The sequence below is a fragment of the Lepus europaeus genome, chromosome 7 (genome assembly GCF_033115175.1).
Source record: "Lepus europaeus isolate LE1 chromosome 7, mLepTim1.pri, whole genome shotgun sequence".
Taxonomy (NCBI): domain Eukaryota; kingdom Metazoa; phylum Chordata; class Mammalia; order Lagomorpha; family Leporidae; genus Lepus; species Lepus europaeus.
The window spans coordinates 107,320,734-107,347,652 of NC_084833.1; the positions used below are offsets into that span (position 1 = coordinate 107,320,734).

A 26,919-nucleotide genomic window follows, 5' to 3' on the forward strand; every position below is an offset into this window, starting at 1 on the left:
GAGCCTTACTCAAGCCCCCGGCCTTCCGGCCACACACGGAGGGCAGGGGTCTGAAGAGGACCTGGCCCACAAGAGAGGACCCGGGCTCCGTCTGGAGGTAGGCTGGGGGAGTGGGTGAAGAGTGACAGAGGGGAGGGCGCCCTGGGGAGCGCCCGGTGCCTCGGGAGAGAGGGCGGGCTGTGAGGCCGTCCGCTTCCTGCGTGGGGCAGCGGCTCAGGTCGTGGCGCCCTCCAGGGCTTCAGCGTCCCTCTGTACCATGGGCATCTGTCGCCCAGCAAACCCGGAGGTGCTCAGTGAGGTCACGGGGTGTGAGTGGCGCTTGGGGACCTGCAGGGGGCAGTACGAGCGGCAGGGCCGGCGGGGACCCAGGGCTGCGCCCACGTAAGGGGCGGGTCGGGGGCCAGTGCCCGCCCCGCGCCTGCTCCGGGGCGCCCGGCCGGCTCCGGTCTCCTCCTCTTCCCGGCAGAGCGCCTCGGCTCGTCCCTTCCCGCACCCGCTGCCGGGGCGGGCTCCGTGCAGGCGGGCCGAGCGGCCGGGAGGCGCCGCTCGCAGCGAGCCGGGACTCCGGGAGGCCGCGGGAGACGCCGGCCGCCCGGGGCGCGGTAAAGGCCTGGCCGCGCCGGGCGGGGGCTGGGCGGGGAAGCGGCGCTGGGCCGGCGCCTCGCGACCAGGAGGACCGGGCTGGGCCGCTGAGTGGTGGGCATTCTGGCAGCTTCCCCACCTTGGTGCCCGAGGCCAGTGGAAACGAGGAGAGCTGTGTGGGACCCACTGGCCGGCCCAGTAGGTTCCCTGCTGTGCGCCTGATTTTCTTACTGCCCTGAGACTCTGTGGCCCTGGATCTGGGTTATTTCCCCAGCTGCCCCAGCTTCCCCGGGGTCCTCTCTTAACGCTTCCCCAGCCTCTGGGACTCCTGCCCTGCTTGGCACAGCGCAGGCAGGTGTGGCCCGGTGCAGCCAACTCGCCCTGTATGTAACCTCCCCTAGCAGGAGCTCAGAGGGCTCAGGAGCGAAGGATGCTAAAAGATGGGGTAGGATTCTGACAGAGAAGGCAAGAGCAAGAACCCCTGGAGCCTGGGGATTGAGGTGCCCATGGGAAGCAAACTCAGGAAAATTGCCTGTGTGGGTTAGGAGTTTGGGCCGTTTGTAACCTGGGGTTTGGAGAAGTGCCTGTGGCACTGGCATTGGGCACAGGGGTTAAGCCCCTGCCTAGGACTCCTGCATCCCTCCTAGGAGTGCCTGGGGCCAGGGTCTTGGATGCACTTTGGAGTCCCAGCTTCCTGGTGGTGTGCTGTCTGGGAGGTGGCACAGCTCCGGCACTTGGGCCCATGCCACCCAATTGGGAGACATGGAATGTGTTCCATGCTCCTGGCTTCGGGCTTGTCCAACCCTGGCTGTTGTGGGCATTTGGGGTGTGAACCAGTGGATGGAGGGTCTCTGTATCTCTGCTTTTCAAATACAGTGAAAATAAAAATAAATTAAAAATTAGGAAGGCGATTGGTGCTGGGATGCACTGAGCTGGAAGCAGAGAGCCCGGAGCAGGAGGTGGGCACCTGTCCCTCCCCTCCATGTCCTGGGGTGGGCTGAGTGAAGTCTGGGATGACATGCAGAGGCCAAAGCAGTGTGTGGGAAGGGGACTTGGTAGGGTTCTTTCCATTGCTGGAAGGAACAGGACAGGGTCTACCGTAAATCCTGTGGCTGGGAGGATTTGCAGCCAAGTGACTAAATTGAAGTTCATTGTTGCAGGGTTGGTGGGAGGCACTGGCAGCCTACCCATAAGGAGGTGTCGGCTGGGAAGGGCGCTCATTCACGTATTTATTATTTATGCTAGCCTCAAAGGCAGCTTACATGAAAGTCACGGCGGAGATAAAATGAGACGGCCATTAGAACCGGACCTAGAGGACTCGATAGCTAGGGGCAAAGGCAGAGGGGAGTGCATAATTATACCTAGGAAATCTAGGCTGCAGAAAAGCCGCTGGAAAGGAACACAGGAGCTCGCTAGCAGCCAGGGTGGGGGTGGGGAGCAGCTGAATAAAGCATTTAGGAGGCTGGAGCTCAGGAGAACGCATTTGTGAAGCCTTAGGGGGAAGCAGCAAGAGGTGGCAGGAGAGAGCACGGGACGAGTCGGTTGGGGGTTCTGGGAGAAGGAGGAGAGCAGGCCAGGCCAGGGCTGGACGGTGCTGGTGTCCGGGAGGAGCGGGCCCTCTCCTAGGGACTCCTGGTGTGGGGGCAGGGGTGGGCAGTGGTGCTCATCCAGTCTCATTATTCTTCTTGCAGGGGAGCAGGATAGAGGGTGGCACTAAGACCCTCTGGCTTCTCTCCCAGAATGAGATGGGGCCGCCATTTGCCCAGGGCCTACTGGGGCTCTGGGCTGGGAAGATCACCTCCACCCCCAGGTGAGCAGGAAATAGTGGTTTCTGTTTCTGCCTCTCCCATTGGCTTCTCCCTTCCAAGAGAGCAAGGATCTAGACGCCAGGTGCATGAGTCCGGGCCCCGTGCATCGTATTGGTGACCTTGGGCACAGCTCAACTCCCTCAACTTCCTTTTTTCATTCTAAAATAAGAGCAGCTGGACGAGGTGGTCTTGGAGGGTACCTTGCATCTAGATCAGTGCAGGAACACGTGTCCGACCTCGTTTCACATTTAACAAATGTTTCCTATGTGTCCTCCATGTGCCACCCCCTGTGTTAAGTTCTAGGTCTATCGTTATGAACAAAACCGGATGTAATCCTTGCTCTCATGGAGGGGAAGGGAAGCCTGCTAACCAAGTGATCATGTAATAGGGCATGAAGTTGCACAAATGTTGCTACAAAGGGTGGTGCATGCTGCTGGGAGAGCAGATAATGGAGGCGGGAGTTGTGGACTTGGGGAAATGTGGCTGAGATCCGGAGATGTCATTTCTTCCTTCTCTTTGTAGAGGATCGTACCTCCTCCCTGGTCCGCCGGAGCTGGCCCCTTAAAGGGGAGCACCCCCTTGCGCCCCCTAGGTGAGGCCTGGTTCTCATACCTTAGGATGCTTCTGGTCACAGCAGAGGAGGCTGGGAAGGGTCAGGACTTGACACTAACTTGATCCCCTCGGGGAGGACACGCAGGTAGCTCCCAGCCAGAGAGGAAGTTGGGGTCTATGTCCCAGTGGTCGGGGTGGGGGGACACCTGTGGGAAGTGGGCGGTCTGGCAGCGGCCAGCATGAGTTCCAGGCAGGCAGCAGTGGGCTGATGGGCTAGGGGCAAGGCCTCAGGGTCTGGGACGGCTCCGAGAGTCAGACCAGGCCTTGCCTAGGCTGTCCAGTGGCAGGCCTGCACCTCAGGAAGCTGCAAATCAGAGCCCATGTGGGGCTGAGCCATTCTCGCCTTACCTTGTCCTCGCTCCTCACTCCCCAGGGCCTTTGCACGCCACCGTGGGAGCTCAGCCGACAGTGCTCCCCCACCAGGGAGGCATGGACAGCTGTTCAGGAGCGTCTCAGCAGCTGGTAAAGGGACTGGCTGGGCTCCTGGGGGTCGGGGGAATGGGGAGGAAGGGGCCTGGAAGGAGAAGCGGGATGAGGGAGGCGTAGAGGGTCCACTGCCATCGTCTGCCTGTGTCCCTCCCTCTCTGCACTCTGTCTTCCATCTGTCTGGGCAGCCTTCCTTCAGTACCCAGGCCAGGCACACCCAGTAGGTACAGAGCCCCTAGAGACACACACTGTCCTCTCTTCAACAAGCTGGGGCCCAGAAGCCAGATGGAAACCACACACAGATAGCCACGAAGCCAGCCAGCCGGCCCAGGCTCAGCGTTGTGCACCCAGTGGCTGCCCGCTCCCTGCCATGGGGACCCCAAGCTTTCTGGACAGGCTGTCTTTCCTGGGCTCCAGCCAGTCCTGGGCTGCAGCCTGTCCGACACTACCCACATGCCACCCATGCTGCGCTCTGGCACCTCCAGGCCCTTTCTCCTGACCTGTGTTCCTGGCCTCCCCACCCAGAGGCCATCCAGCGGCACCGCCGGAACCTGGCCGAGTGGTTCAGCCGGCTGCCCAGGGAGGAACGGCAGTTTGGGCCGACCTTTGCGCTGGACACAGTTCACGTCGACCCTGTGATCCGTGAGAGCACCCCCGATGAGCTCCTGCGTCCGCCTGCCGAGCTGGCCGTGGAGCAGCAGCCGCCGCTACCGGGGCTCCCCCCGCTCGCCCTGTCTCAGCTCTTTGAGCCAGACGCCTGTGGGCGCCGGGTACAGACTGTGGTGCTCTATGGCACGGTGGGCACGGGCAAGAGCACGCTGGTGCGCAAGATGGTTCTGGATTGGTGTTATGGGCGGCTGCCAGCCTTCGAGCTGCTCATCCCCTTCTCCTGTGAGGACCTGTCATCCCTGGGCCCTGCCCCAGCCTCCTTGTGCCAACTGGTGGCCCAGCGCTACGCGCCCCTGAAGGAGATTCTGCCCCTGATGGCTGCAGCCGGGTCTCGCCTGCTGTTTGTGCTCCATGGTCTGGAGCGGCTCAACCTCGACTTCCGGCTGGCGGGCACGGGGCTTTGTAGTGACCCCCAGGAGCCGGGGGCACCGGCTGCTGTCATCGTCAACCTGCTGCGCAAATACATGCTCCCCGAGGTGGGCGGCCCCAGCCCCACCCCTGCTACCCTTGCACTTGCCCTGGGGGAGGGGATTGGGGTCCTGGGCCTGCATGTTTGATGGGTAGAGAGTTGGGCCTTGTGTTAGTTCAAATCCTGGCCTGTTCACTTCCCAGCTGTGACCCCGAGTGAGCCTGTCTCCCCCAGGCTACTGTTCCCTTTTCTCCTTGAGTTGTCCCGATGAAATGAGATACTGCACATCAGAGCCGGGGCTCAGCAAGCGTTATGAGTGTCATTGTCCGCCTCCTTATCCTGGGAGACTGTCTTGTGGGAGGGGGATGGAGGCAGTCAGGGTGGTAGGGTCTTTCTTAGCCCTCAGCCGTGTCCTTTCCAGGCCAGCATCCTGGTGACCACGCGGCCCTCTGCCGTCGGCCGCATCCCCAGCAAGTACGTGGGCCGCTACGGAGAGATCTGCGGCTTCTCTGATACCAACCTGCAGAAGCTCTACTTCCAGCTCCGCCTCAACCAGCCGGACTGTGGGCACAGCGTGGGGGGAGCCGGTGTCTCGGCCACGCCCGCTCAGCGCGACAACCTGGTGCAAATGCTCTCGCGGAACCTGGAGGGCCACCACCAGATCGCCGCCGCCTGCTTCCTGCCCTCCTATTGCTGGCTCGTCTGTGCCACCTTACACTTCCTGCATGCGCCTACGCCTCCCGGCCAGACCCTCACCAGCATCTACACCAGCTTCTTGCGCCTCAACTTCAGTGGGGAGACGCTGGACAGCACCGACCCCTCCAATCTGTCCCTGATGGCCTATGCAGCGCGAACCATGGGCAAGCTGGCCTACGAGGGCGTGTCCTCTCGCAAGACCTACTTCTCGGAGGAGGACGTCCGGGGCTGCCTGGAAGCTGGCATCAGGACGGAAGAGGAGTTCCAGCTGCTCCACGTCTTCCGCCGGGATGCCCTGAGGTTCTTCCTGGCCCCGTGTGTGGAGCCGGGGCACCTGGGCTCGTTCGTGTTCACTGTGCCCGCCATGCAAGAATACCTGGCCGCCCTCTACATCGTGCTGGGGCTGCGCAATACCACCCTGCAGCGGGTGGGCAAGGAAGTGGCCGAGCTCGTGGGCCGTGTCGGGGAGGATGTCAGCCTGGTACTGGGCATCGTGACCAAGCTGCTGCCACTGCGGATTCTGCCTGTGCTCTTCAACTTGCTCAAGGTAATCCCCCAGGGTTCCCCCCACTCCGCCCTGGCCCCTTCCCTCCCCAGGACCCCGGGCTGCTGCCCACCTGCCCCCTCCCAGAAGCAAACAGCTCTTTCTTGAGGTGAATCTTCCCCTTGGCTCTGGTTTCAGCTCTGGGCCATTTGGCAGGTTTTTTTTTTTTTTTTAAGATTTTATTTATTTATTTGACAGGTAGAGTACATACAGAGAGAGGGAGGAGAAGAGAGAAAGGTCTTCCATCTGTGGCTTTACTCCCTAAATGGCCACAATGGCCAGAGCTAAGCTGATCTGAAGCCAGGAGCTTCTCCTGGGTCTCCCACATGTGTGCAGGGGCCCAAGCACTTGGGCCATCTTCTCTGCTTTCCCAGGCCACAGCAGAGAGCTGGATTGGAAGTGGAGCAGCCAGGACTCGAACTGCTGGCACTGAAGGTGTTGGCTTAGCCTACTATGCCATAGTGCCGGCCCCTTGGCCGTTTGGCTTTTAGTAGGAATGGGGCATAAGGAATGGGGAGAGAGAAACCACAAGGCTGGGGAAACTTAGGAGGCTAGGAGGGGAGCTGAGGGCACAGGCACCTTAGTGACAATCAGGCAGATCCCTAAGCGTGGTGTCCTTTGTGCGTCTCTCCGTCCAGTCTTTGTGGCTGGGAGCAGGGGTCACCACGGTCCAGGGCCTGCCGTCTGCTCCACAGGTCCAGAAACTCGATTGTATCTGTTCCTGCACAGGTGATCAGACTGCGCGTGATGACTCATCCTGACGAAATCACCAGGGACAGGCTTCTAAAGCAGAGGTCATTTGATTAATTTACCCAGGGAGGATGGATGATGGCACTGGAATTGGCTTAGGACAGTCCATCCTGGGCCCAGAGCCGCTCCAGAAACCGAATTACAGGCGTGGGGACTGGGCGGGGAGCCGGGCGGATGTGCCAGCTCCTTGGGGATGGACGGAGGAGCCCTGTCTGCTGATGTCTTCCAGGTGCTTCCTCGGAGCCCATCCTTTTGTTTCTCACAGCAGCCCTGGGCATGAGATGCTGTTATGACGCCCTTTATGGTGAGGCGACAGAGGCTCAGAAAGGCGGAGGGACTGTTCCAGGTCGCGTAGGTAGTAAGTGGAACAGTCGGGCTAGGAGCCCAGGGTGTAGGATTCTGAATCCTGCACTCTCTCCATCAAACTGGACCGATGGGGGCGGCGGTGTCTTGCCAGGTGAACCTGCTCTTGCCTGGGAGCTGGTCCTGAGGAGGCAGAACCCTGGTCTGTGCGGGCAGAATTCAAGTTTCCCTTTTCTGTAGGCACCAAGGTGTAGGGTTGTGAACGGAGACTAAGTAGCCCAGCTACTTCGGTTCAGACGCAGGCTATGCCACTCATTAACCGTGCGACCTTGGACAGGGTACCTGAACTTTCTGTGCCTCAGGTTCCTTGTCTGTTAAATGGGAATCAAATAGAGCTTCGCATTGGTCTAAGGTGAGGATGAAATGGATTGCTCCCCAGGGCCTGGCACACAGGACGTGTGATTTAATTGTTTGTCAAACAATGAAAGAGGCTCAGCTGGCCAGGCCTTCTCCCACCATGCCTCAGGTGGCATCCCAGCTCCTGGGGCGGCCACTCCCCCTGGGGGTGCGATGGCTGGGTTGCTGTGAGAGGCCATGGCCAACAGTGGGCCCCTCAGAGCACTGTTCCCAGCGTGACACTCTCTGGTCTTGTAACCAGCTTAGTGTTGGTGGCGGGAGGGACACTGTCCCCCCCACGGCAGGAACCTCACACAGGAAAGGTGTAAAAAGCCGACATGAGAGGAGATGCGCAGGTCTCTGCCACTGTGCAGAAGGTACCATGGCAAAGGCGGGAGGAGATATCCCAGGGCTGCCCCAGTGTCCACTGCCTGACTGAACGCCCGAGTGCCTGCCGTGTGCCGGGCAGCATGCTGGATTCTGGGGAAGCAGCAGCGAGCCCAGCCATGGCTGTCTGTGCTTTCTGATCTCATGGCCTGGATGCAGGAACGGCAGTGTGACTGCCTGGGGAGAAAGCTCCCCCCACCCCCGGTGCTGTGGAAGTGAAGGGGGCGCCTGGCTTGTGGGCATCATAAGGTCTTGGCAGGTGCATGTTGTCTGATCCCTGTGGGATGAGCCAGGAGAAGAACGTGGGGCAGCGCCTCGGAGTTTTGAGGGAAAAGGACAGGAGCATAGTGAGTGGGGCGAGCGGCTTGTGCAGAGGGAACGGCGGCTGGCAGGTGCCGGCTCGTACAGGTGCTGCACTGGTTGTGGTAGCCCTGATGGCGCCTGCCTAGGCTCACACTGCGCGCACCATCTCTGCAGAGACCGTCCCACCGCCCCTGGGCTTGAACATGTGTGCGGTGTTTAGGAAAAAGAAAGAAGTTTCTCCCCAGGGAATGATAAGATCACACAGCTCGAGCTGTGCATTCTCAGGGAGGTGGAGCAGTGGGGGTGGTGTCTGGACCTTAAGCTGAGCCCCTGCACAGGAGGCTGTAGGGTCCCCCGTTCTGCTCCCTCTGCAGGTGGCCCCGCGAGTGTTCGGCCGCGTGGTGGGGAAGAGCCGGGAGGCAGTAGCCCAGGCCATGGTGCTGGAGATGTTTCGGGAGGAGGACTACCACAACGATGACGTCCTGGACCAGATGGGCGCCAGCATCCTGGGCGTGGAGGGCCCCCAGCGCCACCCAGACGAGCCCCCCGAGGATGAAGTCTTTGAGCTCTTCCCCATGTTCATGGGGGGGCTGCTCTCTGCGCACAACCGGCTTGTGCTGGCTCAGCTCGGTTGCCCCATCAAGAACGTGGACGCCCTGGAGAACGCCCAGGCCATCAAGAAGAAGCTAGGCAAGCTGGGCCGGCAGTCGCTGCCCCCCTCGGAGCTCCTTGACCACCTGTTTTTCCACTACGAGTTCCAGAACCAGCGCTTCTCCGCGGAGGTGCTCAGCTCCCTGCGCCGGCTCAACCTGGCCGGGGTGCGCATGACACCCCTCAAGTGCACGGTGGTGGCGGCTGTGCTGGGCAGCAGGAGGCATGCCCTGGACGAGGTGAACTTGGCCTCCTGCCAGCTGGACCCTGCCGGGCTGCGCACACTCAGGCCCGTCTTGCTGCGTGCCCGGAAGCTGGGGTGAGGACCTGTTCCGTGCACGGGCGTGGAGAGGGGAGAGGGTTGGAGGTGAAGGGGTGGCAAGGGAGGGTGCTAGGGGAACCAAAGGCACTGAGAAGAACCAGCAGGTGTGTGTTGGCCCCTCTGCTGTTGCTAGAGCAAAATACCTTAGGCTGGGTACTTTCTAAAGAAAAAAGGCTCACTGAGCTCCCAGTGTTAGAGGCAGGGAATCTGGGAACAGGTGGGCCCTTGGTTTGGCCTTTGGTGAGGGCCCCTGTGGCCACATCACCACATGATAGAGGAGCAGAAGAGGGGACAGCTGTGTGTGGAGGAGGCCACACGCACGGGGTGGTCCTGCTTTATGACAGCCCACTCTCGGAGACCGGCATTAATCCCCTCTGAGGGGACCTCATCCCCGTGAAGCAGGTCCCACCTCTCAAAGGTCTGGCGTGGGTAGAGGTGGGGGGAGTGGCAGCGGGAGGTGGGACAGGTGTGGACTGCAAGGCAGGCTGGTGAGGAGAGGGCTTAGTAGATGGGCAGGCTCCTTGCTGAACTGCGTCCTCGGCCTCTACCTCCCCCCGCCACCTGCTGCTCCAGCCTGCAACTCAACAGCCTGGGACCCGACGCCTGCAGCGACCTCCGAGACCTGCTGCTGGATGACCAGTGCCAAATCAGCACACTGCGGTGAGTGCCGGCGGGAAGCTTTGGCCACCACGATGGCCAGCTAAGGACAGGGGTGAGCTCCCTGTCTCACCACGTGCCTGTCACAGGCCCACTGTATCGTACAGGGGCTGGGACTCAGCTCTGTCTTGGCTGCCAACTCCTAGTCCGTTATAAGCAGCAGTGCAGGGGATGCCACCTGTAACAGGTGCTGAGAAGCCTCTCACACGGCTAAAGCCAGCCTCGGGCAGTCGGGGGAGAGGGTGAGTCCCACCTAGGCCGCTTGCCTGGTAACAGGGCCACTGCCCCTCCCAGGGTTTTCCCCGCAGCCTCCCACGGCTGACCCAGATGCCGGCTCTCGGGAGATGCTCCCCAGGTGTTGGCTGATGTCCTAGGAACCCAAACGCCTGGGTTCCAGTTTCTGGTTGAAGTAAGGGGAGGCAGGTGAGGAGGGAGAAAGGAAGAAGGGAGAGAAGGAAGGGGAGCCAGAGGGAGAGAGGGGCAGGGGCTGGGGAGGGGGCAAAGGAGCCCAAGCACTTGAGCCATCTTCTGCTGCTTTCTCAGGAGCATTAGCAGGGAGCTGGATCAGAAGTGGAGCAGCTGGGATTCGAACCAGTGCCCATATGGTGCTGCAGGCCAGGGCTTTAACCCACTGTGGCACAGCACCGGCCCCAACCCAGTGGGTAGGTTTTGTTCCTGGCTCTGGCTCCTGGGAGGCAGCAGGATGATGAGTTCCTGGCTCCCTACTTTGGCCTGACTCAGTCCTACCTGTTGTGGGGATTTGGGGACTGAATCGGCAGATGGGAAACCCCCCACCCCACGCCTCTGCCTTTAAAACAGAAAAACAGAGCAGAAGGGAAATAGTAATGATGAGGAAGGGGCGAGGGAGAAGAGGAGGAAGGGAGTGGTCAGTTTCTTCCACACTCTCCCTCCTCTGCACCCCCTGTCTCTCCACCTCGTTCTCCTGAGCCTGCATTTCTGTGTCCCAGCTCCTGTGCCCCATGCTGTGGCCCCTCCAGCCAAGTCCTGATGCTCAACCCAGGCCGTCTGCCATGGGTCCTCCTAACATCGGGTTGTTTGTGGCCATAGGCTGTCCAACAACCCACTGACGGCAGCGGGTGTCGCCCTGCTCATGGAGGGGCTGGCGGGAAACACTTCGCTGACACACCTGTCCCTGCTGCACACCGGCCTTGGAGACGAGGGCCTGGAGCTGCTGGCCGCCCAGCTGGATAGCAACCGGCAGCTGCAGGAGCTGAACGTGGCCTACAATGGTGCTGGCGACACCGCGGCCCTGGCCCTGGCCAAGGCTGCCCGGGAGCACCCATCCCTGGAGCTGCTACAGTGAGTCCTGTCCCTGGTCCCATCGTCCCCACCCACTGAGTCCTCCTTCCCTTTCTCCACTGGGCTTTTTCTGTCCAGGGAGCGGTCCTGGGCCTGGTGCCTGTCCTCTCCTCCGGCTCCTGATTGTCCCTTGTCAGCCAACCCACCTGCTTTGGGACTGGCCCTGCCCCGCCCTGATTCCCTGCCACTGTTTCCCCATCGCTGGTCCCTCTGAATTTCCATGCTATTCCCTGCCTCCCGTGGTGGTGAGCACCCACCCATCTGGCTCACTGCACACTGTGGCCTGCCACATTCTGCAGGCGGGATGGGGGTTGTGAGGCCTCCTGATGGTGCCCATTGCCCTGAGGCCCTCCCTCTCGGAGCCCCGCTGAACAGCACCCACTCCTCTCTCTCCCGCTAGCCTCTACTTCAACGAGCTGAGCTCCGAGGGCCGCCAGGTCCTGCGGGACCTGGGGGGTGCTGCTGGAGGCGGCGCCCGGGTGGTGGCTTCTCTGACAGAGGGGACGGCAGTGTCCGAGTACTGGTCCGTGATCCTCAGCGAAGTCCAGCGGAACCTCAACAGCTGGGATCGGGCCCGGGTCCGGCGCCACCTCGAGCTGCTGCTGCGGGATCTAGAAGACAGCCGTGGGGCCACCCTCAATCCTTGGCGCAAGGCCCAGCTGCTGCGGGTGCAGGGCGAGGTCAGAGCCCTTGTGGAGCAGCTGGGAGCCCCCGGAAGCTGAGCGCCAGTGCCAGCAGGCACCCAGCTTGTGACCACTGGCCCCAAACCCCTTCCCTCTGTGGCCTCCTGGCTTGTACCACCCCTTCTAGAAGGAGCCCTTCAAGGCTGGAGGCAAAGGAATGGGCGTGGCTAGGCCAGCTGCCCTCCTGGGAGCTGCGCAATCAGTCAGTGCCCCCATGTCTTGATGGCTTGGCTTGGAGCTGCACATGTCTCCTTTCCCTTTAGGGTGGCTTGATTGCCCCGTGGCACTGCCACCAACCTTGTCTTTTCCTCCTCTCAAGGAGCCTCTGATTGTGCCTCCAGGGGGCACACTTCTTACGTCTGCCGGGGCATTGGCGTGGGGCAGATGTGTTGGGAGGGCCTGGGCCTGCCTCTTGCCCCTCTGTGGACACTGTTGGTGCTCGCACACCGGTGCTCCCCCTCCGCCCTCATGGTACTGATGCTGCCCAGGGCAGGTGTAGCCAGCTCGCTGCTAGTAAAAAGCCGTGTGTCTTCCACTTCCCGTGCCTTCTCTTCCTTGGCTTCCGAGAAAGGGCACTGTTCTGGGTCATTCTGGTTAAACTACTGAGGCTATTTTGTGTTGCAAGTGGTTCCTGGGCACTGGGACCAGAGGCAGTGGGGACTGGAGGGGCCCATGAACAAGATATTAGGATGGGGATTGGCTACAATATCGTGCTTTTTTTTTTTTTTTTTAAGATTGTTTACTTCTTTGAGAGGCAGAGTTACAGAGAGAGAAACACAGAGCTGTTCCATTTGGTGGTTCACTCCCAAATGACCGCAACAGCCAGGGCTGGCCAGGCTGAAGCCAGGAGCTTCTTCCAGGTCTCCCCCTTGAATGTAGAGGCCCAAGCACTTAGACCATCTTCTGCTGCTTTCCAAGGTGCAATAGCAGGGAGCTGGATCAGAAGTGGAACAGCGGGGACTTGAACCACCATCCATATGAGACGGCAGTATTGCAGGCTCCTGTCCATCACTCTTTTCATACTTACCCTCTGCTGAATGCCAGTGACCAGCAACCTGCCTTTCTCAGAGAGGCACCCGGACCGCTGCAGGGCTCCAGAGACAGCTGGGGCCCAGAAACAGCAGCAGGAAGGGCACACACACTTCCCCAGGGGATAAGACTCTTCCTCCCCGTTAACCATTACCCCACTGCTTCCCAGGTAGCGTCTTCAAGGAGGCGGGACCTGGGAGGGGGTGAGTGGGAGGGTCAGCTGGTTGAAATGGACCTTGTCCCTGCTCTGAGCACTGGGCGACTGGTCCAACCATGAAGGCAGCTGCAGGTATGCGGCCGCGAGGAGTCCTCCGGAGGGGGGCTTGGGGACAGTCTGGGGGCAGAGACGGAGGCTGAGTTTTGGGACCCGGGCACCCTTGATGTTGGGGCTTGAAGCCCTAGGGCAAAGAGAAGTTAGGAGAAAAGAAAGGAGCTGACACAGCTGTCTTCCTGGTCCACACCCTGTACTGATATGCTCAGATTTATGTTCCCAGGATTTGGGGGTGGTGGTGGGGAGGCGGAGCCACAGTGCCCTTGTGGGTATGACATCAGGGAGAAGGAAAACCCTTCCGTATTGAAATGGAGGGGCGAGTCCTGAGTTTGGGGCTTCCCCTACTTCCTTTCAGTTCCTGACCACAGAAGGGACGTCTGGGGGGTGGGGTGGGAATGCGCCTCTCTCACCCACTTCCTCGCCCCACAGATCTTCAGGACACAGCAGCCCTGTAAGTGCCACCAGGGCGGGGGCAAGGTGGGGAAGGCAGCGAAGGCAGGACGCTGTTCTGTTGCTGTTAGCACCTGAGTACGGCCTGGAACCTGCCAGCTCCTCCTACCTCCTCCCCCTGCCTCCTTGCAGGAAGTTTAAGTTTAATCCAAAGCTGGGCATTGATAATCCTGTCCTCTCCCTGACTGAAGACCGAGACCCCTCTGGTAATCCCCTCGCCCCTGGCAACCGCCCCCCTTTCCCGGAGCCACCTCAGCTCCTCACAGCCTCTCATCTCCTTGGTAACCACTCACTGTCACGGTGATAGCTGTGGTTGGCAGTAACTGGGTGGAGGCCGGGGTGGGCCAGGGTTTCCTCCGCACATCCCCTAACCAGGTGGGAGCCCACCTCGTGCCCCATTAGGAGGCGGAGCTGCCAGGCTCGTGGTGTACCTATACTTGGGCCACGCCTCCTCCTCTCCCCATTTCCTGCTGCCCCCCCCAATACCCTCCCCCTCCAGATCCCTGGAGCCTGGAACGGCCTCGCTTCTGCCTGCTGAGCAGAGAGGAGGGCGGGAGTTTTGGCTTCCACCTGCAGCAGGAGCCGGACAGGGCTGGGCATGTGGTGTGCAGGGTGGACCCAGGCAGCTCTGCCCAGCGCCAGGGTCTCCAGGAAGGGGACCGGATTCTGGCGGTGAACAGTGACGTCGTGGAACATGACGACTATGCGAAGGTGAGGCTGGGCTGGCACCTCCCTGGGCCACACACCGGGGTTTAGGAGCGTCAGGGTCAGAGGGGTTGTGTGGAGGCCTCTAGAGAGCTGGTTCCCACGTGAACAGCCAGGTTCCTGGGGCAGCCCACACTTTGTCTCATGCCCTCCGCTAGGTGGTGCGCTGCATCCGGGCCAGCGGCCCTCGGGTGCTGCTGACGGTCGTGGCGCGACACGTGCATGATGTGGCCCGAGCTCAGCACGGGGACAATGCCCACCTCTGTCCTGCCCTGGGCCCCCGGGTCCGGCCACGGCTGTGCCACGTAGTGAAAGATGAGGGTGGCTTTGGCTTCAGTGTCACCCATGGTGAGCTTAGTGGCTGGGCTGGGCGGGGCGGTTGTGGTGGAGGTGGGGGTGGCAGGCTGCAACTTGCTAGTTTTCCCGCTGTGCTCCCAGGCCATCGGGGCCCTTTCTGGCTGGTGCTATGTGCTGGAGGAGCGGCGGAGCGCGCAGGGGTGCCCCCTGGGGCCCGGCTGCTGGAAGTGGACGGGATCAGTGTGGAGAAGTTCACTCACAGCCAACTCAGCAGGAAGGTATGGCTGCCACCGCCCCTTGCTGTAAGCAGACTCCTCCCCCATGCATGGAATCTCCTGATGGGACCTCCTACCTGGTCACCAACCTTCCCTCTCCCTCGTGCCTGGGGAGGTATACTGGGAGGAGGTGCCCACCTCTCCACTCCCTACCCAGGAAGTAGATGCTGATGCCCTGCTGGGTCCCTACAGCTTTGGCAGAGTGGAGAGCAAGTGACCCTGCTGGTGGCAGGGCCAGAGGTGGAGGAGCAGTGTCGCCAGCTGGGAATGCCCCTGGCTGCACCCCTGGCAGAGGGCTGGGCACTGCCCACCAGGCCTCGCTGTCTGCAGCTGGAGAAAGGGCCTCAGGGCTTCGGGTTCCTGCTCCGGGAGGAGAGGGGCCCTGACGGTCGCCTTGGTGAGCAGAAGTCCTGGGGGTGGGGAGGGCAGGTGAACCTGGGGCGGCCCCACAAGTGCATCCCCTGCCCGCCGTGTGCATGCATGTGGTGACTTGGGGTAGAGCTGAGTGTGAGTGGGGGAGCAGTGAGGATGTCTCTGCCCCAGGGCAGTTCCTGTGGGAGGTGGACCCTGGACTGCCTGCCGAGAAGGCCGGGATGCAGGCTGGGGACCGGCTGGTGGCTGTGGCTGGGGAGAGCGTGGAGGGGCTGGGCCATGAGGAGACAGTGTCCAGGATCCAGGCGCAGGGCACTTGTGTCTCTCTCGTCGTTGTCGACCCTGAGGCTGATTGCTTCTTCAGAATGGTGCGTGCTGAGGGCCAGGGCTAGGGAGGGGGAAGCCAGGAGCGAGGCTCAGGTACCACAGGTGCGCTTGCTCTGGCCCTCCAGGTGCGCCTGTCCCCACTCCTCTTCTTGGAGCACACAGAGGCCATCGCCGCCACCGAGGACACCCACGTGGCTGCTCTGGTTGAGTCCGAGGATGTGTGCCTTGAAGATGCCGCCGAGCCTGCACTCCCTCCTGGCTCCTGCCGGTGCCTCCTGTACCCTGGGCCCGGCGGTGGCTATGGCTTCCGACTCAGTTTTGTGGCCAGTGGGCCTTTTCTCTTTATCTCCCAGGTGAATGATGCCCCCTGGAGCTTGGGTCCTTTGCAGCATTTTTAAAAAAGATTTATTTATTTATCTGAAAGGCAGAGGTACAGAGAAGGAGAAGCAGAGAGAGAGAGAGAGAGAGAGAGAGAGAGAGAGAGATCTTCCACCTGCGGATTCACTCTCCAAAGGCCCCAATGGCCAGGGCTGGGTCAGTCTGAAGCTAGGAGCCAGGAACTTCTTCCAGGTCTCCCACATGGGTGCAGGGCTCCAGGGACTTGGGCCATCCTCCACTGCTTTCCCAGGAGTATTAGCAGGGAGCTGAATTGGACGTGGAGCAACCAGGACTCAAACCAGCGCCCATGTGGGATGCCATTGCTGTAGACCACACAGTGCAGGCCCCCTTTCCAGCATTTCCTCCTGATCAGTGCCCGTCTCCCTCCCTCCTAGAGCCATAGAGCACCCAGCAGACTCCGCCATGGCCTTCCTTGTTCTGTACCATCAGGTGACTCCAGGAGGCTCTGCTGCCCGCGCAGGGCTGCAAAGGGGAGACATGGTTCTGGAGGTGAACGGGTTCTCCGTGGGCGGAGACGGCACCCCGCAAAGGCTTCAACAGCTGGCGGAGGCAGAGCCACCCCTCTGCCTGAAGCTGGCAGCCAGGTCTCCGTGGGGCTCGGAGCCCTGGAATCCCCCCGGGTCTGGAGAGGTGAGGAAGAAGAGACGGGTGGGACTGTGAGCGCCAGTGAAGGCCAGAGCAGGACGGCTGCAGGGTGGGACTTCCAGTCATGGGGGTCAGGGGGTGGAGGATCCACAGAACAATGGCACTCCTGGACATTCTGGGGCAGTGGGGGCAGGGCGAAGGGACGCTCAGGGTCCAGGGACAACCTTCCGCCATTCTCTCCGAGCAGGACTGGGCTTTCCCCTCGGATGTGCTGTAGAGCGCCCCAGCTTGGCGAGATCTCCCAGGGCCTCTCGTGTCTTCACAGCCGGCCCGAGGTGGTGGCAGGGATGCTGTCACTCAGCCGGAAGCTGGGGCTGGAGGACTCAGACACCGCCCACCGCAGCACTGCCCGGGAGCCCCCTCCCTTGCCGTGGCCCAGCTGTCAGCAGAAGGGCTGGGGCAGTGGCCTCGGGGGCCTCAGGTGCCGGGGGATGTCCCTCGGCAGCTGTAGATGGCTGCACCCTGAGGACTAAGTTCTGCCTGAGAGGGGGGTGCTGTGGGGCTGGCGGGGCTGGAAGCCCTCTGGGACTTGACCTAGGTGCGACTCTGGGACTCTCTGGGTCTAAGAATTGGGAGACCCAGCAACCCCCTCCCTCAGTGGGCACCTTCGGGCTGTGGGGGGTGGCTCCTGGACGCTGTGTGTCTGTTATTTAAATGGCCTTTCCCCATAAATCGGACTGCCTGTGTTTTTGTTGGTGGAGATACGGGGCAGTGGTTTAAAGGGAGCTGGAGTCCCAGGCTCAGGGGGCTGGGCCCCAGTTTCTGTAGGAGAGGGGGTGGGACTTTGCCGGTTTTCTCTCCCATCACTCAGCCTTGTGGATCAAGGGGGCTCTCAGAACAGAGGTGTCCCCATGGAAGCCACTCCTGTATGACAAAAGGCCACAGCCCACGGTTCGACTGAGTTCTCCTTCAGGATGTTTTATTTCTGCGGTCTGAGAAGGTCCCAGAGCCCAGAGGCTGGCAGCTTCAAAGATCCAGGGGGTTGAGTCCAAGCTGGCGCAGCTGCTCCTTGTGCCTGGCATGGAGTCTCAGCGCGGCCTCGTCCCACTGGGGCTGGGTGGCCCTCAGCTTGGCCAGGAGCCGGTCCAGGCTGCCCTGCAGATACCAAGCTTCCAGTCCCCAGGAAGAGAGGGTGGCTGTCTTCTGAGCTCTCCCTGCCAGCATTCTCAAAGTTCCTGGTCTAAGGGAGTGGGCACCGTGGAACTCCCTCTGCCTGTGCTAGGGACACAGCAGGGTCCCTTGGAGTCCCTTTCTTCACTTCCCCCCCGGTGGGGCTCGTGGAGGTGGCGGGGTGCTGGGGCTCCCGAGAGCGGTGCTCACATGTAAGATGTCCTCGTACTTGGCTTCCATGCCGGCCACGTGGGCCCGAAGCTGAGCCAAGGTGTGGTCCCGCTCTCCGAGGGCCCGCGCAGCCTCCCCCTGTGCAGCCTCAGCCTCCCTCTGGCAAGTCTCTGGGGAGCAGAGCAGAGGATGGTGAATTCGGTGCTGGCACAGTCTCCAAAGGCACCTGAGAAGGAGGCTCTGAGTGCGTTCATTTCCGACTCCGCCCAAGTCAGCGACCTCCTCATAGTCCCTGCAAAGAGCTGAAGATCCATCGAGATTTGTGGGTAGTGGGCTTGGGAGAGGGGCTGGGGGCTCAGTCTGGTTGGCACTGTTTGTGTAAGCTCACGCATGTCTCCCTAAACCCCAGTTTCTTCTTTATTTGAGAGGCATCTGTGCGCGCGCACACACACACACACACCATGGCTCCTCTCTGCTGGTTCACTCCCCAAATGCTTGCAACTGAAGTCAGGAACTTAATCCATGTGTCCGACATGAGTGGCAGGAATCCAGCTACTTGAGCCATCAGCTGCTGCCTCCCGGGGTGCACAATCGCAGGAGCGGAACTGTGACTCAAACCTTGGAGCTCCAAAATGACATGTGGGCCACCCAATCAGCATCTTAATTGCTACACCAAACACTCACCCCAGTTTCTTCATCTTAAAGGGCAAATGAGGGGCCAGAGTTGTGGCGTGGTGGGTTAAGCCACCACTGTGACACTGGCGTCCCACACCAGGGTGCCTGTTTGAGTCCCAGCTGTCCCACTTCTGATCCAGCTCCCTGTTAATGCACCTGGGAAGGCAGAAGAAGATGGCCCAGGTGCTTGGGCCCTTGGAAAACTTGGATGGAGTTCCTGGCTCCTGGCTTCAGCCAGTCCCAGCCCTGGCTGTTGTAACCATTTGGGAAGTGAACCAGTGGATGGAAGAACTCTCCCTTCTGTCTTTCAAATAAATAATTTTTTATATTGAGAGAGAGAAGGAAGAGAAGAGAAGAGAAGAGAGAAAGAGAAAGAAAGAGAAAGAGAAAGAAAGAGAGAAAGAGAAAGAGGTCTTCCATCCTCTGGTTCACTTCCCTAATGGCCGCAACAGCCAGGACTGGGCCGAGAAGCAAGAGGGAAGAGAAGCATAGGCTTCCTGCTTTTATATTTTTGCTTATATAGAGAGTTTATCCACTTATTTAGGAAAGAGGATCTACCAGGTGGTAGGCCTTAGAGATATAGAAGTTAAGAAGCCTAACATTTTCCCTTAGTTTCATTGTAAAAATTAGCTAACCTGAGAAGGGAGATGAAGAGTATTTCAGAAAGTTAAAAGGAAATATGACTGGGAATAATGGCCAGCATTATGGTGCTGTGGATTAAGGCACCACTTGTAATACCCACATCCCACATGGGAGCATTGGCTCAAGTCCTAGTTCTTCCACCTTTGGTCCAACTTCCTGCTAATGTGTCTGGGAAGGTTCTGGAAGATGACCCGTGTACTTGGGCCCCTGCCACCCATGTGGGAGACCCAGATGAAATTCTAGGCTCCTGGCTTTGGCCTGGCCCAGCCCAGGCCATTGCAGCCATTTGGGGAGTGAACCAGCAGATGGAAGATATCTTTGTCTCTCTGTTTCTCTTTCTCTCACTCTAACTCTGCTTTTCAAATAAATAAATAATCTTTAAAAAAATATACATGGATTTTCAATGTTTCTTGCACCAAAATAAGCTTATCCTTTAATTCCATTTTTCCATGAGTATTTTGATGTGCCCTGATATGCCCAGGGGAGACGTGGCAGTGGCAGGGAGTGAGGTGACAGCTGGGTCTGGAGATTCCAGGCAAGGGGGGATAGGGCGAGGTGTGCCTCTTCCTTACTTTGCCCTAGAGGGTCTTTTTTATTTTTATTTTTTGACAGGCAGAGTTAGACAGTGAGAGAGAGAGACAGAGAAAGGTCTTCCTTCCGTTGGTTCACCCCACAAATGGCCGCTACAGCTGGTGCACTGCGCGGATCCAAAGCCAGGAGCCGGGTGCTTCTCCTGGTCTCCCTTGCGGTGCAGGGCCCAAGCACTTGGGCCATCTTCCACTGCCTTCCCGGGCCACAGCAGGGAGCTGGACTGGAAGAGGGGCAACCAGGACAGAATCCGGCGCCCAACTGGGACTAGAACCCGGGGTGCTGGCGCCGCAGGCGGAGGATTAGCCTAGTGAGCTGCTTGCTGTCCTCACCTCTGCCCGATCCTCACTGCAGGAGCCAGGGTCGGGGGAGGGGAAGACGATGGACAGATGGCAGCCTTCTAGGAGACCTAAGTTTGCCCCTTTGCTGAACCTGGATCTTGTCAGCCTCCCTTGGAGAGGAAAGGCCCAGGGCGGGGGTGGGGCACCTACCCAGCTGCTTGCGGAGGCCCCTCACTTCCTCCTCCAGCTGCTTGCTGCGTCTCTCCATCTGCTCCTGCAGGGCCCTGCACCGGCGACTCATCTCTGGAGAGGGGACGATGGACGGCCAGGGATGGAGGGATGGAGAAAGGCAAGGAGTCGTGGGCGGGAAGGAACTGTGTGGTCCAGGAGACAGGAGCTCAAGGAACTGCTCGGTTCTTGTGATTCTGGGATGTTGGGAGACCCTAGACACCTGGGGAAAGGGAAGGACACCAGGCCGCCTCCCCCACTCCAGCTTAGGATCAGGGTCCCAGCCCATCTGCCCACTCACTGCTGCCGAGTGAACGAGACAGTGGCTGGGACTGCATCCTGTGTCTGCCAGAGCAGCTGGCCCTGGCACTGGCCCCAGGCACCCTGGAAGGTCCCTGCCTGTGAGCCCAGAGGCCTCCTTGGGTCCGCCAGGAGGTTGCCTGCTTTGTGCTACGCAGGTAAGGCTGAGACCAGGCCCGGCAGTCAGAAGCCCCTCTTGTCTTCTCCCGGGCCCTTGTCTCCTGCCCAGCTGCTCAGCCGACCACGCACCTGCATATACGGCCTTCCCCTCGCTGCGGGCCTCTTCCAGTTCAGCCTCCAACTCTTGCAACCTCTGCTTCAGCCTTTCTTCAGAAGCCTTGGCTTGACGGGCCCCTTCCCCCTGTAGAGCTGCGAGCGGTCCCGGAGCCCTGCTCAGAGCCCGCTGAGGGCCGCTGAATCAGCCCCAGAGGGCTGCATGGGCTCTTCCTGTCTCTAGAAACCTGGTGGTAGCTGGGACAGGTGCTGTGGTATAGTGAGTAAAGCCGCTGCCTGCAGTGCTGGCATCCCATATGGGTACCAGTTCAGGTCCTGGCTGCTCCACTTCTGACCCAGCTCTCTGCTATGGCCTGGGAAAGCAGTGGAAGATGGCCCAATCCTTGGGCCCCTGCACCTGCCTGGGAGACCCGGGAGAAGCTCCTGGATCCTGGATCCTGGCTTTGGATTGGTGCAGCTCCAGCCATTGTAGCCAATTGTGGAGTGAACCAGTGGATGGAAGACTCTCTCTCTCTCTCTCTATCTCTATCTCTATCTCTATCTCTCCTTCTCTCTCTATGTAACTCTGACTTTCAAATAAATAAATAAATCTTAAAAATAAAAGAAACCTGGGGCAGTGCACTCCACCTCTTATTCTTTCTCTTTCTGTTCTTTTTCTCTTTAAATATTTATTTTATTTATTTGAAAGGCTCTGTGGCAGAGAGAGAGAGAGAGAGAGAGAGAGAGAGAGAGACAGACAGACAAAGACAGAGAGAGAAAGATCGTCCATCCCATGATTCACTTCCCAAATGGCTGCTATGGCTGGGTCTGGGCCCCAGTACTTGCACCATTACCAGCTGCTTTCCCAGAAACATTAGCAGGAGTTGGACTGGAGGTGGAGCAGCCAGTGGGATGCTGGTGTCGCAGGTGGTGACTGAACCCATGTCACAGTGCCAGCCTCTTTCTGTCTCTCCAGGTTGTTGGGTCATTTTATTTTCCTAGGATCTCATGAGCTTTTCATTGCTAAGGAGTAAAACCTCCCTCCATGTTCTGGCTGTAAATAATAGCTTCCCTCATCAGCCTTCCCTGTCCTGTTCCACTAGGGGATGGTTAGGGTTTGGCGTAGCCTCCACCATGGCTCCAAACGTCCAGTCCCGCCAGGACACAGCAGCGCCCCCACTGCTCTGCTTCTGTGGTCCCAGATCGTCCACCCTCCTTACCCAGCCGGTCTCTGAGCAGCTCCGTCTCCAGCACCAGCTGTCTGTGCTTGGACTTGGCCTCCACATCTGCCCTGGCAGGTGACAGAGCCTTAGCTTACATGGCCTCCGGCTCCGCCCCCGTCCTCGCTGCGGGCCCTGGACTCCGTCCTGAGCCAGCTCTGAGGGCTCCCTGCGGGCAGAGTCCATTCAGCATGCACCGTGTGCTCCCTGGCCAGCACAGACAAGGCACTCAGCATATGGGTGACCAGTAGGGAGGCACAGAGCTAGGCGGTCTCGAGGGAGGGCGTGGGTGACCATTCCCCATCCCTCAGCTCCGTGGAATCCGGACAGGGAGGACTGTGCTGCGGGCCTCTGCTTGGTGGGGGCACCCACCCCCACCCACAACGACTCACCTGGTCCTGGGCTCTTTTTCTTCTTCTGCACGCCGGCTTTCCTCCCTTTCTGTTTGGTCTTGGGTGGCATTTCCTTGCTGTCCTGATGGAGGGAGGGGACCTTGCTTTTAAATCTGGACAAGGGGATCTTGAACCAGGAGTCTTGGGAGGGTCAGAAGTCTGCTTTCCAAGTCTCCCCCCTTCTCTTGTTTTAAAGACACAAGTCTTTCTTTTTTAAAGATTTATTTATTTCAAAAAATATTTATTTAGTTGAAAGCCAGAGTTGGGGCAGGGGGTGGGAGGAGAGATCTTCCATCTGCTGATTTATTCCCTAAATGGCCACAGTGGCCAGGGCTAGGCCAGGCAGAAGCAAGGAGTCTGGACGCCTGGTCTCCCACGTGGGTGCAGGGGCCCCAGGACTTGCCCATTCTCCGCCGCCTTTCAGGCACATTAACAGGGAACTGGATCAGAAGTGGAGCAGCCAGGACTTGAACTGGCACTCGAATGGTGCTTTAGAAAGTTCATGGAATACAAGACTGGCCATTCGGTCTAGTGGTCAAGACGTCCATACTCCACATCAGCGTGCCTGCTGCACTCCTGGCTGCAGCGCCCAACTTCTGCTTCCTGCTGCAGAGACTCGGGGAGGTAGCAGGGTGATTCAAGCAGGTGGATTCTTGCCACCCCCTTGGGAGAACTGGACTGAGTTCCCAGCTCCCAGCTTTGGCCAGGCCCAGTCCCAGCCATTAGGGGCATTTGGGGAGTGAACCAGCAGATGGGGCCTCTGTCTGTCTTTCTGTGGGTCTCTGACTCTCAACATAGTTACAATTAAGGGAGAAATGAGAACAAATGAAAAAAAGAACAAAAAGGTTAATAGAAAATACAGTTAAATCCATTCACAGGTTTTTTTTCTTTCCTTCCTTCCTTCCTTCCTTCCTTCCTTCCTTCCTTCCTTCCGTCCTTCCTTTTTTTGACAGGCAGAGCGGACAGTGAGACAGAGAAAGACAGAGAGAAAGGTCTTCCTTTTCCGTTGGTTCACCTCCCAATGGCTACTGCAGCCTGTGAGCTGTGCCAGTCTGGAAGCCAGGTGCTTCTCCTGGCCTCCCATGCGGGTGCAGGCGCCCAAGCACTTGGGCCATCCTCCACTGCCTTCCCGGGCCAAAGCAGAGAGCTGGCCTGGAAGAGGAGCAACCGGGACAGAATCCGGCACTCCAACCGGGACTAGAACCCGGGGTGCTGGCACCGCAGGCTGAGGATTAGCCTAGTGAGCCACGGCGCCGCAGTTTTTTTTCACAATATACATGTTCTATGAGCTTTTTGAACATCCCTCAAATATACTTGGATGAATTTTTTTGCACCAAAATAAGCTTATCTTTTAATTATATTTCCCACAAACCTTTACTTTCCAGAAGCTTCAGTTGCTGGTCTCCTTGGCGCCTCAGGCGGGGCTGGGGTCAGTGGGGAAGACACTGCATACAGAAAGCTGTTACTCTCAGCTCTCTTGGCGAAGATACATTCCCATAGCTGGTCCCCTCCCTCTTCCCTTCATCCTTCCCTCACCTCGACCACTTGTCAGACCCTCTGTTGCCTGTGTTGGGTCTCCCTGTAGAGTGAGCCACTCACAGGGAGAGACAGAGAGAAGGCCCAATAAGCTAGGAGCCCGAGGAGGAGCCTGCGTCCTGGGAGCCAATCCAAGGCAGCACATTTTCCTCAGGGGGCGGGACTGAGAACTGGAAGGTTGGGTTTCTGGAGGTTGCATGTTGCCCAGGCAACTGAGCAACATGGAGTTCATGAGAAGGTGCAATAGGCCAGATCAACTCACAACGCCTAAAAGACCAAGGTCTGGAAAGGTAGTTCTCCTTTTATCCACAAATCCTAAGCATAGTTTGAAAAGAAAGGGCTTCGGAGCAGACTGGCTGTGATTCACTTGCACGTAGGCGCCGTCATTTGGGGACTCAGAAATGACAGATTTGCACGGCTGAGACAACACTGTTGTGCGGAAGTGAGGAGAAGCGCCGATGGCAGCCGTCTTGGACGATCCACATCCTGAGATCCCATTGCAAGATGACCTTGTGCTGAAACTGGAAGCGTCCCTTCAGCAAGGCATTCTGCAGGGTGTGAGGACAACAAATGCAGGAGCAGGTGCTGGGGCAGGCTTCTGGAAGAATGAGACACACAGGAGAGAGGACCCGTAGACTCTGGGGTACTGGCCTGGCGGGATGGACACTGGCGGGATGCAGCACAGGCCCCCTCTCTGGAGGTGGAAGCAATTTAGCTTGGTTTAGCCTGCTTCCTGCCTTTTACATCACTGACTTGGTAAATTCTGAAGGTCTTGGGTCTTGACTGGGTATTTATGTGTGGTCTTCTTGCACCTACTGAATCTATTGCCTTTAGGTGGCTGATTTTCAGAAACTACCTTGAGGGGCTCCCTGTACCATAGAGTTGGTTGGGGCTCCCTCTAGTGGACTTGCTTGAATTCCCAAGTCGGCTAATTTTTTTTTTTAAAATAGATTTATTTCATTTATTTGAAAGGCAGAACGACAGATATGGAGAGAGACAGAGATCATCCATCTGATTTTCTCCTAAAATGCCAACCACAGCCATGTCTGAGCCAGGCCGAAGCCAGGAGCCCAGGACTCCATCCTGGTCTCCCACATGGGTGACAGTGGCTCAAATGCTTGGGCCTTCAGCTGCTGCTTCCCAGGTGCAGTAGCAGGAATCTGGATTAGAAGTGGAGCAGCTGGGACTCAAACCAGCACTCTGATATGGGATGCCCGCCATGCAGGCAGTGGCTTAACCTACTCCACAGTATCTGCACAAGGTTTTTATTTTGGATTATCTCTGGGCAGTGTGGGACTGAGTCCCTTTTTGAGGTACTTCCTAGCATCTCGCTAGAGTCACAGTGGTTGGGAAATGAGTCTGGAGAGGAGGGACTGTCAGGGGACCAGCGCTGTGGTGTTGTTGGTAAAGCTGCTGCCTGCAGTGCCAGCATCCCATATGGACGCTGGTTCAAGTCCTGGCTGCTCCACTTCCAATCCAGCTCTCTGCTATTGCCTGGGAAAGTAGAAGATGGCCCAAGTCCTTGGGCTCCTGCACTCCTGAAACCAGGAGCCAGGAACTTCTTCTGGGTCTCCCACACGTGTGCAGGGGCCCAAGGACTTTCCCAGGCCACAGCAGCACTCTATCTTTCAAAAAAATAAATAAATCTACATCTAAAAACTCTTTTTCTGACAAGTAGAGTTATAGACAGAGAGAGAGAGACAGAGAGAAAGGTCTTCCTTCTATTGGTTCACCCCTCAAATGGCCGCCATGGCCGGCACAGCGCCGATCCGAAGCCAGGAGCCAGATGCTTTTTCCTGGTCTCCCAAGCAGGCGCAGGGGCCCAAGCACTTGGACCATCCTCCACTGCCCTCCCGGGCCACAGCAGAGAGCTGGACTGGAAGAGGAGCAACTGGGACTAGAACTGGCACCCATATGGGATGCTGGCGCCACAGGTGGAGGATTAACAAAGTGAGCCATGGCACCGGCCCAAAACTTTTTTAAAGTTTTCTTTTTATTTATTTGAAAGGCACTGGGTGGGTGGGTGGGGACTGGTGTTATGGCATAGTGGGTAAAGCCACCCCCTGTGATGCCAATATCCTATAGGGTCACCAGTTTATGTCCTGGCTTCTCCACTTCCAATCCAGCTGCCTGCTAATGGCCTGGGAAAAACAGCTGAAGATAGCCCAGGTGTTTGGACCCCTGCCACCCAGGTGGGAAACCCAGAAGAAGCTCCTGGCTTCAGTTGTCTAGAGAGTAAAATAGTAGATGGAAGATCTCTCTGTAACTCTGACTTTTAAAGTAAATAAAGAAATCACTAAAAAAAAAAAAAAGAAAGAAAGAAAGAAAGAAAAAGAAAGAAAGGCAGAGTGTCAGAGGGAGAAAGAAAGAGATCTTTATCCCTTGGTTCACTTCCCAAATGGCCGCAATGGTTGGAGCCGGGCTGGGCTAAAGCCGGGAGCCAGGAACTGTATCCAGGTCTGCCATGTGAGTGCATGGACCCCAGCACTTGGCCCTCCTTCCACTGATTTCCGAGGCGTGTTAGCAGGAAACTGGATAGAAGCTGAGCAGCCTGGACTCTTAGCACTCAGGCGTGGCATGCTGGCAGCTTGGCTCACTATGCCACAGCGCTGCCCGCTTCTTCTAATCTTGAAACATGTTTCCCATTTATCCTCCCGCCAGGACCACCTCCCCCTGCCTTGAAATTCAGTGTGGGTTCCTGTGCCCCTCCTGTGGGGACTTTCCCCATGGAACGGTGTGTGTCTCCTTTAGCTAGTGAAGGAAATTATCCTGAGGCTAAGGATTACGGAATACAAGCACTGTGTCTCGTTAGAGGGGCACTTCCTTTCCAAATTCGTTCAGTTAACTGACTGTCAGGTGCAGAAGGAGGATGTGGTTTGGGGTGCAGGTGAAGTGGCACCAGATGAACCAGCTCGAACAAAACCCAGAGCGGGAATAACGTCGTGATCAACAATTCAACACCATCTCTAGGGCATTTTTTGTTTTTTATTTGAAAAGCAGAGTTACAGAGAGAGAGAAGGAGAGACAGAGAGAAAGGTCTCCCACCCATTGGGTTCATTCCCCAAATGGCCACAACAGCCGGGGCTGGGCTGTTTGGAGGCCAGGAGCCAGAAGCTTCTGGATAACAGCCGGGGCTGGGCTGTTCGGAGGCCAGGAGCCAGAAGCTTCTGGATCTCTCACGTGGGTGGCAGAGGCCCAAGCCTCTGCCGCAATCCCAGGCGCATTAGCAGGGAGCTGGATTGGAAGTGGAGCAGCCAGGACTAGAACCGGGCACT

At 58.5% G+C, this 26,919-nt stretch overlaps 3 protein-coding genes across 7 annotated transcripts; 2 read left to right on the top strand and 1 right to left on the bottom strand.

The window, feature by feature from the left end:
- The first annotated feature begins 532 nt into the window (after nt 1-532).
- Nucleotides 533-12,531, top strand: NLRX1 (NLR family member X1). 5 transcript variants are annotated; one of them, XM_062197190.1, is made up of 11 exons: nt 645-780; nt 2,274-2,392; nt 2,913-2,982; nt 3,376-3,464; nt 3,954-4,573; nt 4,928-5,749; nt 8,260-8,855; nt 9,432-9,518; nt 10,584-10,835; nt 11,236-11,515; nt 12,437-12,531. In XM_062197190.1, the coding sequence occupies exons 2-11, from the start codon at nt 2,323-2,325 to the stop codon at nt 12,443-12,445; spliced, it is 2,895 nt and encodes a 964-aa protein (XP_062053174.1). In that variant the 5' UTR covers nt 645-780; nt 2,274-2,322; the 3' UTR covers nt 12,446-12,531. The 5 variants fall into 5 exon arrangements, with proteins under 5 accessions (XP_062053173.1, XP_062053174.1, XP_062053172.1 ...); XM_062197188.1 differs by lacking the exon at nt 12,437-12,531 and adding an exon at nt 1,459-1,541 and having other exon boundaries at nt 11,236-12,063; XM_062197189.1 differs by lacking the exons at nt 645-780; nt 12,437-12,531 and adding an exon at nt 533-602 and having other exon boundaries at nt 11,236-12,063.
- A 180-nt stretch (nt 12,532-12,711) lies between these two features.
- On the top strand, nt 12,712-16,942 carry NHERF4 (NHERF family PDZ scaffold protein 4). The gene is made up of 10 exons (XM_062197191.1): nt 12,712-13,269; nt 13,401-13,474; nt 13,768-13,979; nt 14,132-14,321; nt 14,412-14,548; nt 14,738-14,942; nt 15,089-15,285; nt 15,370-15,597; nt 16,073-16,273; nt 16,476-16,942. The coding sequence occupies exons 1-10, from the start codon at nt 13,214-13,216 to the stop codon at nt 16,503-16,505; spliced, it is 1,530 nt and encodes a 509-aa protein (XP_062053175.1). The 5' UTR covers nt 12,712-13,213; the 3' UTR covers nt 16,506-16,942.
- A 312-nt stretch (nt 16,943-17,254) lies between these two features.
- Nucleotides 17,255-22,178, bottom strand: DRC12 (dynein regulatory complex subunit 12 homolog). The gene is made up of 6 exons (XM_062198393.1): nt 22,109-22,178; nt 21,717-21,782; nt 20,533-20,652; nt 19,966-20,058; nt 17,609-17,739; nt 17,255-17,383 (listed from the first exon to the last, which is right to left on the bottom strand). Exons 1-6 carry the CDS (start codon nt 22,176-22,178, stop codon nt 17,255-17,257), a joined length of 609 nt encoding a protein of 202 aa, XP_062054377.1.
- Nucleotides 22,179-26,919: the final 4,741 nt, after the last annotated feature.